Source organism: Metopolophium dirhodum, chromosome 3 (genome assembly GCF_019925205.1).
Source record: "Metopolophium dirhodum isolate CAU chromosome 3, ASM1992520v1, whole genome shotgun sequence".
NCBI lineage: Eukaryota > Metazoa > Arthropoda > Insecta > Hemiptera > Aphididae > Metopolophium > Metopolophium dirhodum.
The window spans coordinates 29,743,661-29,761,227 of NC_083562.1; the positions used below are offsets into that span (position 1 = coordinate 29,743,661).

At 29.6% G+C, this 17,567-nt stretch overlaps 2 protein-coding genes across 4 annotated transcripts; both read right to left on the reverse strand.

Annotated features, from left to right (window-relative positions):
- Nucleotides 1-3,309: 3,309 nt before the first annotated feature.
- Nucleotides 3,310-5,784, reverse strand: LOC132941259 (uncharacterized). Its single transcript, XM_061009229.1, has 7 exons — nt 5,374-5,784; nt 4,966-5,204; nt 4,732-4,795; nt 4,415-4,664; nt 4,220-4,349; nt 4,048-4,147; nt 3,310-3,933 (listed from the first exon to the last, which is right to left on the reverse strand). The coding sequence occupies exons 1-7, from the start codon at nt 5,462-5,464 to the stop codon at nt 3,827-3,829; spliced, it is 981 nt and encodes a 326-aa protein (XP_060865212.1). The 5' UTR covers nt 5,465-5,784; the 3' UTR covers nt 3,310-3,826.
- A 7,157-nt stretch (nt 5,785-12,941) lies between these two features.
- LOC132941260 (survival of motor neuron-related-splicing factor 30) lies at nt 12,942-17,509 on the reverse strand. Of its 3 annotated transcripts, XM_061009232.1 has the most exons (8): nt 17,000-17,509; nt 15,142-15,207; nt 14,935-15,073; nt 14,809-14,861; nt 14,523-14,649; nt 14,200-14,452; nt 14,005-14,131; nt 12,942-13,454 (listed from the first exon to the last, which is right to left on the reverse strand). In XM_061009232.1, exons 5-8 carry the CDS (start codon nt 14,605-14,607, stop codon nt 13,317-13,319), a joined length of 603 nt encoding a protein of 200 aa, XP_060865215.1. In that variant the 5' UTR covers nt 14,608-14,649; nt 14,809-14,861; nt 14,935-15,073; nt 15,142-15,207; nt 17,000-17,509; the 3' UTR covers nt 12,942-13,316. The 3 variants fall into 3 exon arrangements, with proteins under 3 accessions (XP_060865215.1, XP_060865214.1, XP_060865213.1); XM_061009231.1 differs by lacking the exons at nt 14,809-14,861; nt 14,935-15,073; nt 15,142-15,207 and having other exon boundaries at nt 17,000-17,129; nt 17,201-17,509; XM_061009230.1 differs by lacking the exons at nt 14,809-14,861; nt 14,935-15,073; nt 15,142-15,207.
- Between the last annotated feature and the right edge of the window lie 58 nt (nt 17,510-17,567).

Sequence of the window (17,567 nt, forward strand, 5' to 3'; positions counted from 1 at the left end):
TCAATATCGAACATAATAGTAGAAGGTACCAAACATGAAACTACCAACAATAACAAAGGATACGATAACGTATAGTACGATGAATAACAATGGTCAATGACTACAAAAACGTAGGTCACATTTATATCATATCACACTTAATATACAAATAGGCAAGTCTCGTATTATATGACACGAATGTCAAATCATGTGTTCCATCTATAATATATAGAAATCTATTTAGTATTTATATATAATATCTCATCAGTTGCTTATCCAGAATTTTTTTTTGGGGGGGGGATTACTTTTTTGACAAATTGCAATAAAAGTTTTATCAATAGATTCCTTGTGACTCTGAGGATATTTATAGATTATTTGTTCAACCCTTATAGGTCTAAGGGTGGCTCACACATGAATTTAGTTTTGGCTCTCGTTGTTAGCCATTGGTTACAGATTATAATTAATACTATTATAATACAATTAGTAGAAGTATAGCAAATAAACATTTAAAAAAAAAAAAAAAACAAATATTAAAATCGAATATTCTTACGATTTACTTTTTTAATTCTAAATATATTTTTGATATAAACACATAAAGACGAATACCAATCTTAACGAGATTGGATTCACTTCAAAAAAAATGTTCAATAATTTTAATTTTCATCTAGGTCTTGTTCTAATATTATGATTTCTCAGCTTAATTAACTATCGCCATATAAAAATAGTATATTTAAAAAAAATTACAGTTAGTTACTATTAATACTTATCTACAGTTTTTGCAGACACACGGTGTATAAATCGTATTTTATACATAAATGCATAATACGTACCTATAATATATTTATATTATAAAGGTCGTAGGATTTACGGTTAAATAATATCCGACATACACGCAACATGCCACATAGTGACATATTTACGGTGATGAGGGGAATCCCTCCCTGACCTTCTTTTTTACCATTGAAACCTAAAGTAATATAATATCTTCATACAGATGAGGAGGTATTGAGTATTATTTTAATACAAAAAAAACCCGGTGTATAGTGCTTGGGATAGGTACTTACAAATATTTTGACGACGATGACGAGTGACATCAATAATACGATCAGTAAGGGTTGCCGTTTCAGTGGCGTAATTAGGAATTTGTCCTGGGGGGGGGGGGGGATATACATATTTTACACACAAAATATTAAATTTTCAAGTACATTGGTGAGTTAATAATATAATATATAATATTATGAAGACTCTGGGGGGGGGTCTATCCCCCTCATCCCCCCTTAATTACGCCCCTGTGCCGTTTAGACAAATTGTTCCAACTCTTTTAGGTACAATTAATAGACACAACGTTACACGTTTGAACACAAAGAATCAGAGAGCCGTAACAAAGTTTTTCATCGCTCCTGGGTATTAACAAATTTTCGCCTTTGCACATGTTTTTCACTCCCTTCTTCACACACACAAACACACATCAAGGATTTATACATAAGTTATTTTTAATAAATAATAAACCAATTCGTCTTCGAATTGGATAGTTGTCTCGTCTACCTACTTCAGCAACCTTTGACACTTGATATATAACAGTTCATTATTTTATAAATATAAATTACAAATTACTTTGAAATCCAAAAATAAATAAAAATTAAATATAATAAAACATTCGAAAAAACCAAACAAATGTTGTATCTTTTGAAGTAAAAATTTTTTAATATACCTAATTTAGCTCTACTTCAGATGATTGTTATTTTTCTAATTAACAGAGGTAACTTATACTTTATAGTTTATACGCTATATTTCTGTAAATATAATATACTATACAACGATACTATACAACTAGTATAATATTATACGTATATACGTCTATATACCTGCGCTGTAAATTGTTCATAATAATTATTCATACGAACTTATGTAATTGTTGAATGATTTTTATACGATTAATGATTATTATGTTTAAGTACTTAAACAAAGTAAAATACAAGTTAAATTGTAATTTGTACATGACGTGTTTATTAAAAATAATAATTATACCTGCGTAATTATATAAATAAACATTGGATTTTACTATCGGTCTTTTTTTCGTTGGACTTTTTGGTAGAATACCGCCGATTCGACAAGTAATATAGGTACCTACTTACATCAGATTATTAGAATAACTAATGAGTTTGTTCAAATGGTAATAAACTAATAAATTATAATAAATACCTAATAATAATGCGACGTCAATGGCCCAACCTTATTATTTTTTCTTATTAATTATCTATAATACAATATAATACTATGACGTGGGGACGTTACGTATTGCCGTATTGGACTGCAGTGACGTCATTCAGAATATGTTTGAATAGAATCAGTTGTATTGGAGTATTTGACGCAGTGACGCACGCCCCGTCGGTAATCAGTGGCAACTGGCAAATCGTACTTCGTATTTATTCAAAATAATTCTGAATATTGACTATAGTGAATAATTTCCTATACAATATATTGAATGGGTTGACGACTTTTTCAACGTTACAATATGTTGTTTTTTGTTGTGACCTACTTATGAAATCAAAGGAAGACAAACATGTAATAAACTGTACATGCTACATAGATACATTTGTTGATGCCTTGATGGATTGATTTCTCACTTTCTAAGCCAAATCTGTCTAAATACGTGTACGGCCTACGGGATACCATTGAATATAAAAATGCAATGCCCAAACCTACATTAACCACTGCTAAAAAGTTTTATCAATGAAATATTTAAATCATATATTGGTTGAGAAATATCTTATAAATTACATAATTTTGTCAAATGATATTATAATTAAGCAGGTATCAATAAAGCAAAAAAACACATAACTTATACCCATAGTGAATCATAATTCATATTCGTCTCTAATGCTTTTGAAAACTTCTCCTTCTAGCCTACGTAATATACTTGTTTAATAACCAGTCAATACACTTGCACTAACAAATTATTAGACATATTCACATGGCTAGTGATAGTCAATTGGACAATTTGTGTTGTAAGTTTACTTTTGTATTTAGGTAATTTTAATTGACATCATACATTCATACTAGTATTGCACTATTGCCTATAAATTATAAAAGTATTTATAATAAATGATGATATTAGTTAGGTATAGATAAAGTTTTTAAAATAAACTCTACAATATTTTCAATGTTATCATTAGGTTTTATATTTAGTTACTTACAACTACACACTTGTGTAACGGCATAGTGAGTACCATAAGATATAAATATTGTTATCATCAATACAAATTTAATGATTGATATAATACACCGTATAAATTATAATAATTTAATACACAGTTATTAAAGACAAAAAACATATATTTTTATTATCACTTCAATATAACACTACACTTTTTATATGATGTTTATAATGGTTTTAAGTGTTTTAAATATTTAATTTAAAAAAAATAGATTGACTAGCCAAACCACAAGCTTAGAATGATTGTGAATAATGTCTATTTAAAAATTGTCTAATTTTATTTAACAAAACACTATTAAATAGTACAAAAACATCCAAATCTTAAAATTTAGTATGCTTTCTCAATTCCAAATACATGATTAATAATTAAAAATAATTTAATTTAGTAAAACATTTTAATATGTATAGAATTAAAATTAAATAATATTAAAATAATAACAAAACATTAGGGCGTGAGGTACGCATTTAATTTATGTATCACAATAAAAATGGAAGGAACATAATGGGATTTAGCGAATATTTGGCAAAATAAATAGACTCAAAGTAAAACAAAAAAAAATGAGAAGTAATATTGAAAAATGGAAAGTTAAGTTGAAAGAAGACATTACATAAATTAATACAACAAACAATTCATTCGGCTTTTGAAAGGCCGTTTTCAGTCAACAAGTTGTCACACTTTTTATAAAGAGACTGGAGTGGTACATGTAATAATTCAACCAACTCTGGAAAACGTGGCTCTGGAAAATTCAAATTCAATATAATTGACACAATAGCTAAAATGTTTTTAGATAATTAGAATATTATATATAACTTTAATCTGGTAATCAATTATTTTTCTGTACTAAACTTACCATTTTCTGGATTAATAATTCCATGTCTGATCAAAAAATCAATAATTACAGGGCAGCTAGTAGTCTTGAAGTCTGGAGATAAAATTCTGTTCACAGTTTCCTAAATGATTACTTTTCATAAGAGTGGATAATAGATAATAGATAATAAAATATATACAAAGTAAATACTAACACTCGCAGTCACCAATTCAAATTTTTCTACTTCGTTATCTTGATTACGAGGCACAAAATCTGGAGGTAATTCTAAGTCAAATACAAACTCTGTGTCAGGAAACAATCCTCGTTCACTTTCATAAAAGAAACTGAAACATAAAAAATATACTTACATTTAACAGAAAATTAATATACATAAAAAAAAATAGCTTACGACACAGTGCCGGCTGATTGCAAATTTTTCATAAGGTCTGCAGTCAATGATGCTTCTTCTTCGCCTTCTTTATGAGCAGTGTGTATAACACTGTTTCCAACCGATAAACCTCCAGCAACCATGTTATCCCATTTTCCAGGCCATGTCTGTTTAGTCAATGATCTCTGTTGAAGCCAAATACATAATCCTTTCTGTGGATGGTTCACATAACCATTTATGTCGACACCATAATTACAAATCCCAAATAGACCTACAAATAAAATAACAAATACAATTAGGTGTTTGGATAAAAATTTTTCACTGTCTGGGACATTTACAAGTAGCAGACCGATCCATTTTTAGCAACGGTTGATCAGCAAACATTGTCCGTACTTCATAACACTAAATTGAAATATATTTCATTAGTTAATTTTGGTCTTACAATATATCTTTTTATAAGAAATAATAAAAATACTAGGAAATACAAATTGTTTAGGTTGTTAAAATCATGCTGGTAAAACACTAAATAAAAAAACTGTTATATCAATAAAAGAAGCATGATGTGTTAATACCTCATCCCTCCACCCTTTCAGCGTTACAAACAACTTTTTTTCTTTCATTTCTTTAAGTACAGACTCTATGTTTGCAGAACGTTCATCGTAATCCCTGAATGCTGGGTTCAGCGTGACACTATTTGGGTTGACAATAAACACATTCGGATAGCGGCTTAATTCTATTGTAACGGTAGCCTGGACCAACCCGACTTGAATGCCGTCCACGATGAATGCGCGGCATTCTTTTTTCTGTAATCCTGTGTGTTGACAGATGACGATTGTTAGTGGGTACGGTTTATAAAAAAATAAATCACTCAGTGGGTATGGTTATGGGTAAACAATGTACGATGGGACACAATACAATACAACACATATATTATTATAATACAACAATCACTGGCACGGGGTATAAGGAGACACACGTACCGTTCAAGTAAAAGCTGTTGAACTTGTGCGCTAGTTTTAAAAACTTGGACATTGTACGGTGGTGATGTGCATGTGCGGTAGAATCGTTCATCACCGAATGCGATATGCGATTGTGGTATCACCGCCGCCTCCGCCGGTTCAATACGTCATCATCCGGCGACGGCAATGAAGCGACGGACCGTCCGTGAACCCGATTGAAGCGATGGCAATATTATTATGGCAAAGTATCGAAACGGCGTCCGACGGGAGCGACACAGGTCATTCGCCGGTCGATGTGTGCACCGACGACGATAATGGACAAAACAAATTGTTATTTTATATTGGTGGCATTCGCGATTCACTGCGGACGGGAGCCGAGCAAAGAGAAAACAATATTAATTGCGAATATCGCGTAACTGCGTAAGTATTCGCGTTCGCAAATCCAATATTATGTTTATTGTTGGGTGATAAGACTAATAATATTCCGCTGGACGATGGATGAACGTTTACCAGGTAATCGATATACCAGGGGGTTGTAAAATGGCGCGATGCACTGAACTTTCAAAATGTACGCCGTTGCAGTGTTGTATCCATGATAGATATTAGATCCAGGCACGGACTGGCTGGGATGCTGGGATGCTACAGCATCCCTTGCCCTAAAATATATTTGCCTAATATTATTTATTATATATTCAAAGGCTCTAGACACCTAATGAACAGCGGATCGTTCCCAACTTACTTACTTACGATTATTTGTAATCTATAATATTGTACAATTTTGATTGAAAGTTTGTTGTAACTGGTACTTATTTACGTTTTAGATTCTGAGCGAAGCGATGAATGTATTGATTTTACAATGATGTGTGTTTTATTTTTATTTTTGTGTCTGTCACCACCTTTTAGGACAGTAAAAGTGCTTGGATTTTCTTCAACAGTAACTTTTCTGATAGGAAAGTGAATCTAGTTGGTACTTAAGGGGGTCAAAAGTAAAAATTTCCCAGTATTTTTCAAAAGCGACGTGAAAAACAAAAGAAAAATTAAGGAAAAACGGGAATTTTTACGCAAAATCTGTTTTCGAGAAAATCGATTTTGGTTTTTGGTGTAACTCTAAAACAAATGACCGTAGGGATATTAAATTTTGACTGAATGTTTATATTAGCATTTTCTATACACCATAATATTTTCCAAATATTTTGACTCTTTTTGAGTGGTTTACGGACATTGTGAGTTTTCAATTTTTTTAGTTTTTTTTCTATAAAATCAATAAAAAAATTTTTGTTGTGAAAATTGAATATAAGGCTCCTGATATATCGTTCTAATAGCAGTTGAAAAATATTAAAAATACATAGGCACAATTTTTTTTAGCATTTAAAGTTCAAATTTTGACAACATTTATCAAATTTATAATTTATTAATTATTTTGTAGTTTTAAAAATGTATAAAATGTTTAACTTTTATGGCTAAGAACTGAAAATTTAAAACAAGGCTCCTCGTAAATAGGTTATATATAAATTACTTTATTCACAATAATATCATCAAATATACTTATTTCATAGGCTCCTATCATAGGCTGACTGACCGTTTTCGCTCAGAATCGTTTTTCTTATACAATGATATTATATCATTGAATTCAAATTTAACACCATCCATTACAGTGACCCACTTGTAACCTACTGTACAGCAGAGCGACATCTACTTATCCACCTTTTTAACCTTTAGGTATACAATATTTTTTTTAAACGGAATAAAATATATTAATATTTTATAAATAATCTACATGTTTTAAATTTGCCCCAACAATTTTTGTTATTTGCCCTTTACATTCTGTAGCATCCCGTGCCCTATTAAACCAGTCCACGCAGGCCTGTATTTAGGGGGGGCAAGGTGGGCCATTGCTACTTCCTGTGGAACTTGGGCGGTAAATTTTCATGAACTTTTTTTTATTATTAACCCAACATAGTTATAACTTTGAAATTATGTATAATGTTTTTTTCCTTATTATGTATTTCGATTATATAATATTTATAGGAGTGCATATATAGGCGTATAAAGTGGTCAAAGTAACTACTACCTTTGTTTATTTGGTGTGCAAAATTATATCTAGGATTTAAGAACGTATGATATTAGGTAAAAAATTAAACTTGCGTAGGTTTAGTGGCGTATGCCTAAATTTATCGTCGAAACGTTTTGTTTGGAAAAAATAATTTACTAGATATAATTCATGTACAGTTTTATTGTGTATAGAAAATGCTAATATAAACATTCAGTCAAAATTTCATGTCCCTACGGCGCCACTGCAGTATGAATATATTTATTTATTTTTATCTTACACATAGTGTCATAATTACCCATTATATTCACTGAATTTTAAGTCTATACTTACACATTTACCTGTTAGACGGTGGAAGGATATTATTATAATAACGCGGATGGTCTACAACAGTAAGAAGTTTTGAATGTTAAATATTATGTTCTAAATTAAGCAATAATTCATTATTATTTTTTTTTAAATATGGCTTTGTTTCGATTAAAACATTTGAAATATTTGAACTATTTATATATTGCTGACGTATCTTATAATTGCTTAAATGTATTCGTAGCAATAAAAGAATATAAGAAGTTTAAATATTTTGAAAATTGCATTGTGCATAAACTAATATATTAAGATAAAACTTAGATTACATTTTTAAGGTTTTTGATAGAAATATTATCAATATTTATTGGGAGTAAACTACACAAATTAAAATTGTTCAAATATTTAATAGCTTAAAATATAACTCAATTATCATTTATACATTATTATTAACTTCGTGTATGTACACATACTTCTTTAAAATTTATTTCTTGCTCCTTAAAATGTATTTGCCTGCAAGTGTCCCTATCCCCCTTTTTTTTCGTTTATTTAAATATCTTGTTGACAATTTTATATAGATTTTTTAAACATTGAAAACATGCGGGTGCCATCTAAATTTTTTTGCGTCTTAAAATACGTTGGCCTGGGGGCTTCTATGTTCCCCTTCCAAATTTTTTTTAATCAATTCGATCTGGGGGGTACGTGATGGTGAGTGGGTGGTAATACAGATGATGATGGTCACTGGTCATCTCTTCAGTCTACACTGTCTCACGGTCGGTCCTGCGGGGCGGACGAGAGTCGCGGGCGCGTTTGCTCTGGACGCGAAGGCGACCATCATGGCACCCTGTAATTATAATATAGTCATCCGTCACTCACCCGCCGCGAGGTCTGCGGTCTCCGTCACCGCCGTCTTCGTGCAGCAGTCGCGCCATGGTACCGCCGGTACCGCTAACCTCCGTCGCCGTGTCGTCGTCGCTCTCGGACCGAAGCAGCCGGGCACCAGCCGCGCAGCCAGAAGGTCTTGCGTGTCGGCGACCTCGAGCGCGGGACGTCCGCGATCCCGTCTCGCTGCCGTCGGTGGTCGGAGAACGTATATGACGTGTAGACGCAGTTGTCACATTCAACAATTTATTTAATATCTATATTAAAAATTACCAACAACTGATCTGTGTGTACCAAAATAATTTTTTTTTTTTGGGGGGGGGGGTCAGAACCCCAGAACTCTACCCCTGCGTACGCCACTGCAGTACGACGGGTAGTAGTTGGCAACTAATTAGTTGAGATTTCCTCTCACACGATATATAAACACGGCGCATCGAGATAATAATGTGTTGAATATTATTTCCGCGTTGACATCACGATTTACGGAATGTACTAATTAGTGCCGCCTGTGCTAATCTTCCGCGGACGAGCCGTCGTCGGCGTCCTATATCACATCATATTATATAATTACTCAATTAATTATTATGACAACACAATTGAAATATACAAATAAAATAATATAATAGGTAGGTTAGGTAACGATTAATCATTAATGTGTCGTGCGTGTGCATATTATCTATGTGCGTGTGCCGGTCGGTGGCGGTGTGGTACCATCGTCAAAATTCGAACTTAAAATAGGTACTTATTAAAAAAATGTGTGCCTATGTGTTTTTGATATTTTTCAACTGTTATTGTAGCAATATATCAGGAGCTTTGTATTAAATGTCCACGCTTTTAGGCCCAACAAATAAAATTTGTTACGTAATGTACCTATACGTAAATATATTTACAAATAATAATAACTATAGTACGACACTTCGACGTAAGAAGGCCGAGTGTATATATTTAACACTATTTATAAAGTTATACGAGTGTAATATTTATAGGCGTGCATATATAGGCGTATAGAGTGGTCAAAGTAGACAGCTAACTACTACCTTTGTTTATTTGGTGTGCAAAATTATATCTAGGATTTAAGAAAGTATGATATAGATATTAGGTAAAAAATTAAACTTGCGTAGGTTTAGTGGCGTATGCCTAAATTTATCGTCGAAACATTTTGTTTGGAAAAAATAATTTACTAGATATAATTCATGTACAATTTTATGGTGTATAGAAAATGAAAATATAAACGTTCAGTGAAATGTTCATGTATCTACAGTTGTTCGTTATTGAATTACAACAAAATAAGAATATCACTACACGAGAAATCGAGTGAATATGCAATCTTGTAAAAATACGAAATTCAAATGCTCATAAAAATTTAATTTGAACAGATTGTTGACTTTTTTTTTTATAAAGGTAGACAAACTTATGAGGAATCTTGTTTTACATTTTCAAATCATATTTCTTAGTTTTATTGACATTTATAGAAAAAAAAGACTAATAAAATTGGAAACTGAAAACATCCCTGAACAGTTCAAAACAAATCAAAATATTTTGAAAATGTTATCGTGTATAGAAAATGCAATTATAAACAACCAGTGAAAATTTCATTATACGTTTATTTGTTTTAGAGTTGTTTTACACCAAAAACAAAATCGATTTTTTTCGAAAACCTATGTTGTGTAAAAATTCCCATTTTACCTTAATTTGTATGTTGTTTTTCCTGTCGCTTTAAATTTTAACCTCTCGAATGCACCAACTAGATTCACTTTCCCATCGAACAAGATACTGTTGAAAAAAATCGAAGCAGTTTTACTGCCCCAGACAGTGATGACAGACAAAATAAAAATATAAAAAATAACACATTATTGCAAAATCAATATATTTATCGTTCCGCTCAGAATCTAAAAAGTAAATTTTAGATTCTGAGTGGAACGATGAATGTATAGATTTTACAATGATGTATATTTTTATTTTTTATTATTTATTATTTTTTTTTTTTGTGTCTATGTACACGATAAGTAGTCGAAATAATGATTGGATTTTCAATTTCAGTATCTTGTTCGATGGGAAAGTGAATAACGTTGGTGCATTGGGAGGTCAAAATTTTAAATTTCCAATAGTTTTCAAAAGCGCCGGGAAAAACGGGAATTTTTACAAAAGTTTTCCACAAAATCGATTTTGGTTTTTGGTGTAACTCTAAAACAAATGAACGTATACACATGAAATTTTCACTGGTCATTTATATTAGCATTTTCCATACACGATAAAATTTTCAAAATGTTTTGATTTGTTTTCAACTAATTAGGAACATTTTCAGTTTCCAATTTTATTAGTATTTTTTTCTAAGGATGTCAATAAAACTTTATTTGTTGGGTGAACAAGTTTGAAAATGTATTACACGGTTCCTACTATACTGTTACAATGACATTTGAAAAATATTAAAAATTCTTAGTCACAGTTTTTTTTTTATAAGCATTTAAAGTTCAAAAATTGACAAAATATGGAAAAATCACGAAAATTACCAAATTATTATTATTACCATAGAGTAATGTAGTAAATTTGTACAATATTTTAGTCCATATGAAATAGTAGTACCATAAATCGTGCCTACGTTATTGGCTTCACTTTTTAGGAAAAACTGCCAGTCATGTAATATATTGTCCTAAAATTATATCTGGATCTTCAACATCTACCATGATTTTAAAGAACTTTATAATTCTTTATAATTGTGAACTCTACCAACACCAGTTACTCAAGTTATCAGCGAGGCAGTGGCCAGTGAGCAATTATTTTCATTGGCAGGCCAAATTTTATCTGCTAGAAGAACATTGCATGATCTTGAATAGTTGAGTATGTTTTAAAAGATTATTATAAATTTATGTTGAAAATAGAAAACATAGAAGTCAAATTTAAACAACCCGTGGAATGATAAATACCTATTATACTCACGTATCAAATGAGTAATTTATATATTTTAATAAATAATGAAATAAATAAATATAATATATACAAAATATAATCAGGATTATTTAAAATTTTTGTTATTATTTTCTTTTACTTGGTTCGATGAATACATTTTTTGTTATTCGGTTGATTTTTTAAATATGTTGATCTTATGATTGATACATAATAAAAAACACATTTTTCATTTATTTTATAAATGTGATTTTGAAGTAGAATATTTTTATAAAATTGTATTTATGTATAAAATATATATCTATGATATTAACAATTAACATTTAACAATGCTTTTAAAGTTTTAAATAACAAATAATTGATATTTCAATAATAATACAAACATCGACATTTTTAGAAAAATATTCTACTGAAATACGAAATGTATGTGTGACTTCCACATTAAAACAATTATTCTGTAAATGATAAATAAATTTAATATTTATTAGGTACACCCATAAAAAAACATGCACAACTTTCTATAAAATATCTATTACTGGATTGATGATTACATTCTATACAATAATTTCTCAATTAATGATAAGGAACCTTTGTTTTGTTTTAAACTATGATAGCGTATAATTGTATATAACTATACAATTTATTTGGTTAATGCACAGTATGTATATAGTATTGGTATAATGGTACACTAATATACCTATGCTATTTTTAATTGTTATTAATATTGTTAAAACCTCAGTGGCTGAATAATGCATATACCTAGAAATATAATTTAAAATAATATGTTCCATACATATGTAAATAAATTATGGGCACAATAACAAATAAATTAAATATTTACTTGAATAATATTCAATAATGTTTAATCAATTTATATATTATGTATTAGATTATATTTGTGTTTTAAATATCTGCTTCATTATCTGAACAACTATGTGTATGTGTCTCATCACTATTTCAATTTAATATTATGGTTTACCACGATACCCCATACATACTATGGTATTGGTTTGTTATAGGCTTATAGCCTCGCCAGGGCGAGTGAAAACTGTATAACCCCACCACTCAGGTTTGTTATCCCCCTGCCATCCATAATAATAAATACATCGTATAAATATAAATAAATGACATAATGTTAAAAAATGTATAAAATGTTTAGGCTTTCCATAATTCCCAAAATTCTGCTACATCTTTTAAAATTGTTTCAAACGGATCACTATTATTTAGTTTTGGTTGTCACATAAATTTCGCCATGAACAATTCTAAAAAGATTCAGTCTGTTCCTCTACATTTTTTGTTCCCCTATTTGGGCGAACCCCACACTCTCTTAACACTTTGTGTGTGAGCTCCTGAGTTAGGGTCCACGAAATTGTATCTATGATTGACGTGATTATGTTGAAATCTGTGTTATTACAAATTAGAATTTATTAGATTAATAATAAACAACAAATAAACTCAATATTTTATATATTTTATAATATGATGTATTTATTATTATGGATAGCGGGGAGATGACAAACCTGAGTGGCAGGAAACAAAATTTTCACTCGCCCCCGCCGGGGCTATAACAAACCAGTACCTATATTATATTATATTTCTATGAAATGTATATTTTTATTTACACCATAATAATGGTTTTATAAAATTAAATAAGTCGTAACTTTAATTTAATTACATATAAATATAACTTATATTCATGAAAAAAATATACATTAAAACATAAAATAAAAAAAAAATACAATTAATAAAGGTAAGACAAGCATATTGATATGATAGCTTTAATTTTTTTTTTACATAATTTTAATACAATACATTGATTGCAGTCTTATTTTTTTCTTTTCTCAGCAGTTGGAAATTCAGTCATACCTTTTCCACCTAAGCCACAGGTGCCAATGCCAACTCGTCCATTAACATTATCGGGAGAGGCAAATATGCTTTTTTTTGGTATGCCTTTTTTTACACCCTAAAGATATGGAAATAAAATATACATGTATTAATGCAAAAGTAAACTAAATAATATTTCATTATTTTTTAAACACTATACAGTTTTACAAATAAACAATTTCTAGTAAATATTGCATATACAAGGGGATTTTTCAGTCATTAAAATTTTTTAATCTGTGATAAATTATGATTATATTTTATGAGAATACAATTTACTTTAATATACATTGTTTAAGCTAAAATTTTGTAATTTTAACATAATACTACAATGTGTATTGTTTTGTAATATTTAACTATATAACGGTATAACTATCGGTTATTAATAATTATGAGCTAACCTTGAAATGTTATAAATTTATTTATTTACAAACAATGCGTCTGTGCAAATAATTATATTAAATATAATATAATTGTATATATTAAGATCTGACTGTAAACTGTATCATAATAATTTTTATAAAGATTATTTAAACTTAGTTTATAAATAATTTAGTTTAGGTTTCGGTAAATTTATTCTATTCATCAAGATTATACTAAGTAGAAATTTATAAATATCTAATATATCTTACTTTAGTAGCAAATGCTAGCCATTTATTTTTTTCTACTTCACGTTCCTCTTCTAATTGTTTAAACCTCTGTTGTTTAGCAAGTTTTCTTTTCTTCTGATATTCTCTATACTTGGCTACTGGTTGTTTCCTATTAACATACAAAAATAGTTTTAAAAATTAAAAAAATTAAACTATTTAAATGTTTAATTGTTTTACTTGTGTTTCATTTCATTAGGATGAGTTCTAGGTAAATCTTTAATAAAATCTAATGTTGTTACTGCAGCGGCTTTTTGTCCATCAATTAAAACTGCCACCGCTTCTCCATCAATAGTCTCAATAGTACCTTCATAAAATTTACCATCATCCGCTAGCTGAGCCAAACATCTGTCCCCTGATTTCCATTCCCCTTTCGTCTTTGCAACAGATGGTAGTATATCAGGTTGATATGATGATTCTTTTTTTGTTTGAACTAAGATAAATACAAAGTAGGTATGTTAACAATATAATCATCCTATTAATTTACGTTTTACTATACATACCAACTTCTTTTTTTGGCTGAGTTTGCGTTCTTACAAGTTCAGCTGTTAATTCAATAACTTCTTCTAAATCGGTTTTTAATTTCATGAGTTCTGGATCATCGGGACTATTTGTCAATGCAGCTTCTACCTACAAGTAGAATAAAATATAAGCAACGCAAATATTACATTCATGTAAGCATTTTCCCCAAAGTAAACTAATTAGGGCCTATAACAAAAGTGTATTGAATTGATACAATTTATTATATACTATGGTCAATAGACCATAGCTTTGCCAGACAAACCTTACCGGTGCGTATAAACGATTACATCCGGATGTAGAATGTTCAACATGGCTGAATCCTAAAAATTCCGACAATCTTTTAAAAATCTTTTCTATAATCTCAACCAGGAGTACTTTTATTTAAATACAGACCATGGTTGTTTGTTTTTACAGTAACCAATCAGTTGGTGAATAAATATCAGCTACAACTGTTCCAACTGCTGGTGCCAGGTGAATTGGGTATAATGCAGGTAAAGCAAATCTGAAGACTTTTATGAACAGCAATTTTTCTCTACAATTTTATAAACCGGGAGAAATTATAAATTATATTTTAATTAGTTGTTTGCCTAATTGTAATACCTTGATACTTTGGATGATGCCGATGTAAGATACAGATGATGCTAATAATGTTTCCCATTGCTGCATCTATTTATTATTAAAAAAAATATATTTATGGTGAAGGATTTTCACTATAAAATGTTCCTTTTTATTTTAATTAAAATTTTAATTTTTTTTTAAATTTGAACTCCAATGAGTGAGGATTTTATTTAATATCAAAAATAAGCAATTAATTATTTACATTTCTTTAATAGGCACTAATATGGGATAGAATATGATTATTGCATTAAAAAAATTTATTTGAAACAGAAATTAGAAAACGGAATGTTTGATTTAAATATTTGATTAAAACAATAATTAGAAGTAGGTATATGATAGACATTTCAAAAGTTATAGCATTATCTTCATAAGCTATAATCTAAGCAAATACTTGAAATACTTAATTGTATTAGTGAGTAGAAAAATATAGGTAACTAGGTAATGCATACTACACTAATTTGTTATATTTGTAATGCATTATATTATTTAAATTAAATTGTATCATATCAGTTTCGCTCAATGGCAAATAAATGGGCACTAATCAAAACATTTTGTTTTGAAATAGGTAACTCTTAATTTCTATTACTTTCGAAATTCAAAATTATTGTTTGCTTACATTTATTAATATAAATTGTTGTATTAGCTCAAGATCATCTTATTATATTTAATGAAAGGTGGAAAAACATTTTAAAATATACCTAAGGACCTTACTGATAATATACTATGTTCATGTTTTAAAAATTTATATTTAAATAAATTTATATTATAAAATATTCACCAAAAATAAATTCTATAGGTGCCTAAGAAATATTTAATAATAGATACATTTAAATGTATTTAAATTATGTTAGCATTTAATTCAAATATCAACAAACGTCTTTAATACAAGAATTAGATGTATATATTTAAAATTGTATAACATATCGTAAACATAACAATCATAAACTCATTTACTGATACAATGATATTTCAAATTTTACTATATTTGTAGAATAAACTAATTACCTAATTTAAATATTTTATAACACTCATATTTCACATTTGATTTATAATATATTTGCTAATGTCTTAGTAAATTAAAAGATAGAAGTAAACAATTTTGTATATAAAAAATGTGTAACTCTGTCAGGAAAGTTAGTCATTTATTTTTTGTAATTTTAGGTATTTATTTTTTTTTGTTTTAATGGGCTTTATATTTAGTTTTAAGTTGTACTGTAGTTTGCAAGTTTTAATTTTTAGAAAAGGCTATTTTTAGTGGGTAATCTTATTCCATTTTAACTTAAGTTAAAATACGACAGATAATATGTTATGAACTAAAATGCAATTAAATGATTGAAGTGGGTACCAGCATTTTAAATTCTAGAAGGTACTTCAAGCTGATTTCTGATTCTGTTAATATTTATTTGAATACTGTAAATAAATTAAGCCGGGTTCATAGCTACGTTTTTGGTCTTTTCCAAAAGTTGAGCTCGGCCCAACTCTGGAAATTTCAACTTAGATAAAGGTTAGTGAATGATAAAATGATTACAACGGCCAATCAGAATACAATAAAAGGAACTTGACACGTAATTGTAAAACTGTGAACCCAGCTCAAAATCAAATGGATTTAGATTCTCACGAGGATTCTCATATTTTGATGGTTTGTTAATCAATGTGATATGTGAAACAAGCGCACAACATCCAGATGGTTTTAAATCTTATGAACGTACGACGGAAAATACATGTTACATAGTTACGTTGAATAACAAAATCATAAATTTTATATACTTATATTTTATTCATTGTTTTATACAGTCTGTGACGACATTGTAACATTATGCAAATAGTGAGAAATAATTACCTGCTGCAGTTGCAATTTGTAATTGATTAGCTCGTCCGCCATTGATAGCAGTCGTGGAGTTTAGAACGTGCAAATTTATTGTACAAACAATGAAGTTGTAGCTGCCAAAACCGTATGTTTAGGTAGATATCTTTTAGGATATATAAATATATTAAATATGAACTCGTATATGAATCTGTGCGTGTGTTTAGGAATACAAACCGTGACCTAGGCGTTTGATCTATCACCACTGACGAGTGTTAAAATAAAAATAACGTTAGTGTCGTAAGACGCGGTCGATACTCGATCGTGATTAAACGTTTTATGATTACAAATATTACAATTTATGAATACCGAGTGGTCACTGGCCAGCTGCTGCTGTGACGGCGGCGACGTATTAAATACAATTTGACTATAAATAATAATAATAACCGCCGAGATTCGGGTGGCAGAACGTCTACCACTAAGCACAAGTTACAAACTTACAACTCCCAAAGAGTTCCAACCGGACGGCAGTACAAGTTACGACGGTACGACAACGGAATACGGAAAGCCGTGTAAAACTCATACAGTATCAATGCCAGACAAT

What these genes read in the sequence shown, in the direction of transcription:
- LOC132941259 (XM_061009229.1), bottom strand. Translation starts at nt 5,464, where the DNA reads ATGAACGATTCTACCGCACATGCACATCACCACCGTACAATGTCCAAG. An exon ending in AATGGATCGGTCTGCTACTT is followed by an intron (nt 4,665 to 4,731) that starts GTAAATGTCCCA and finishes TTTTATTTGTAG; the next exon opens with GTCTATTTGGGATTTGTAAT. An exon ending in TTGAATTGGTGACTGCGAGT is followed by an intron (nt 4,148 to 4,219) that starts GTTAGTATTTAC and finishes GTAATCATTTAG; the next exon opens with GAAACTGTGAACAGAATTTT.
- LOC132941260 (XM_061009231.1), bottom strand. Translation starts at nt 17,041, where the DNA reads ATGGCGGACGAGCTAATCAATTACAAATTGCAACTGCAGCAG. An exon ending in ACAAATTGCAACTGCAGCAG is followed by an intron (nt 14,650 to 16,999) that starts GTAATTATTTCT and finishes TTCTACTTGTAG; the next exon opens with GTAGAAGCTGCATTGACAAA. An exon ending in CCTAATGAAATGAAACACAA is followed by an intron (nt 14,132 to 14,199) that starts GTAAAACAATTA and finishes GTATGTTAATAG; the next exon opens with GAAACAACCAGTAGCCAAGT.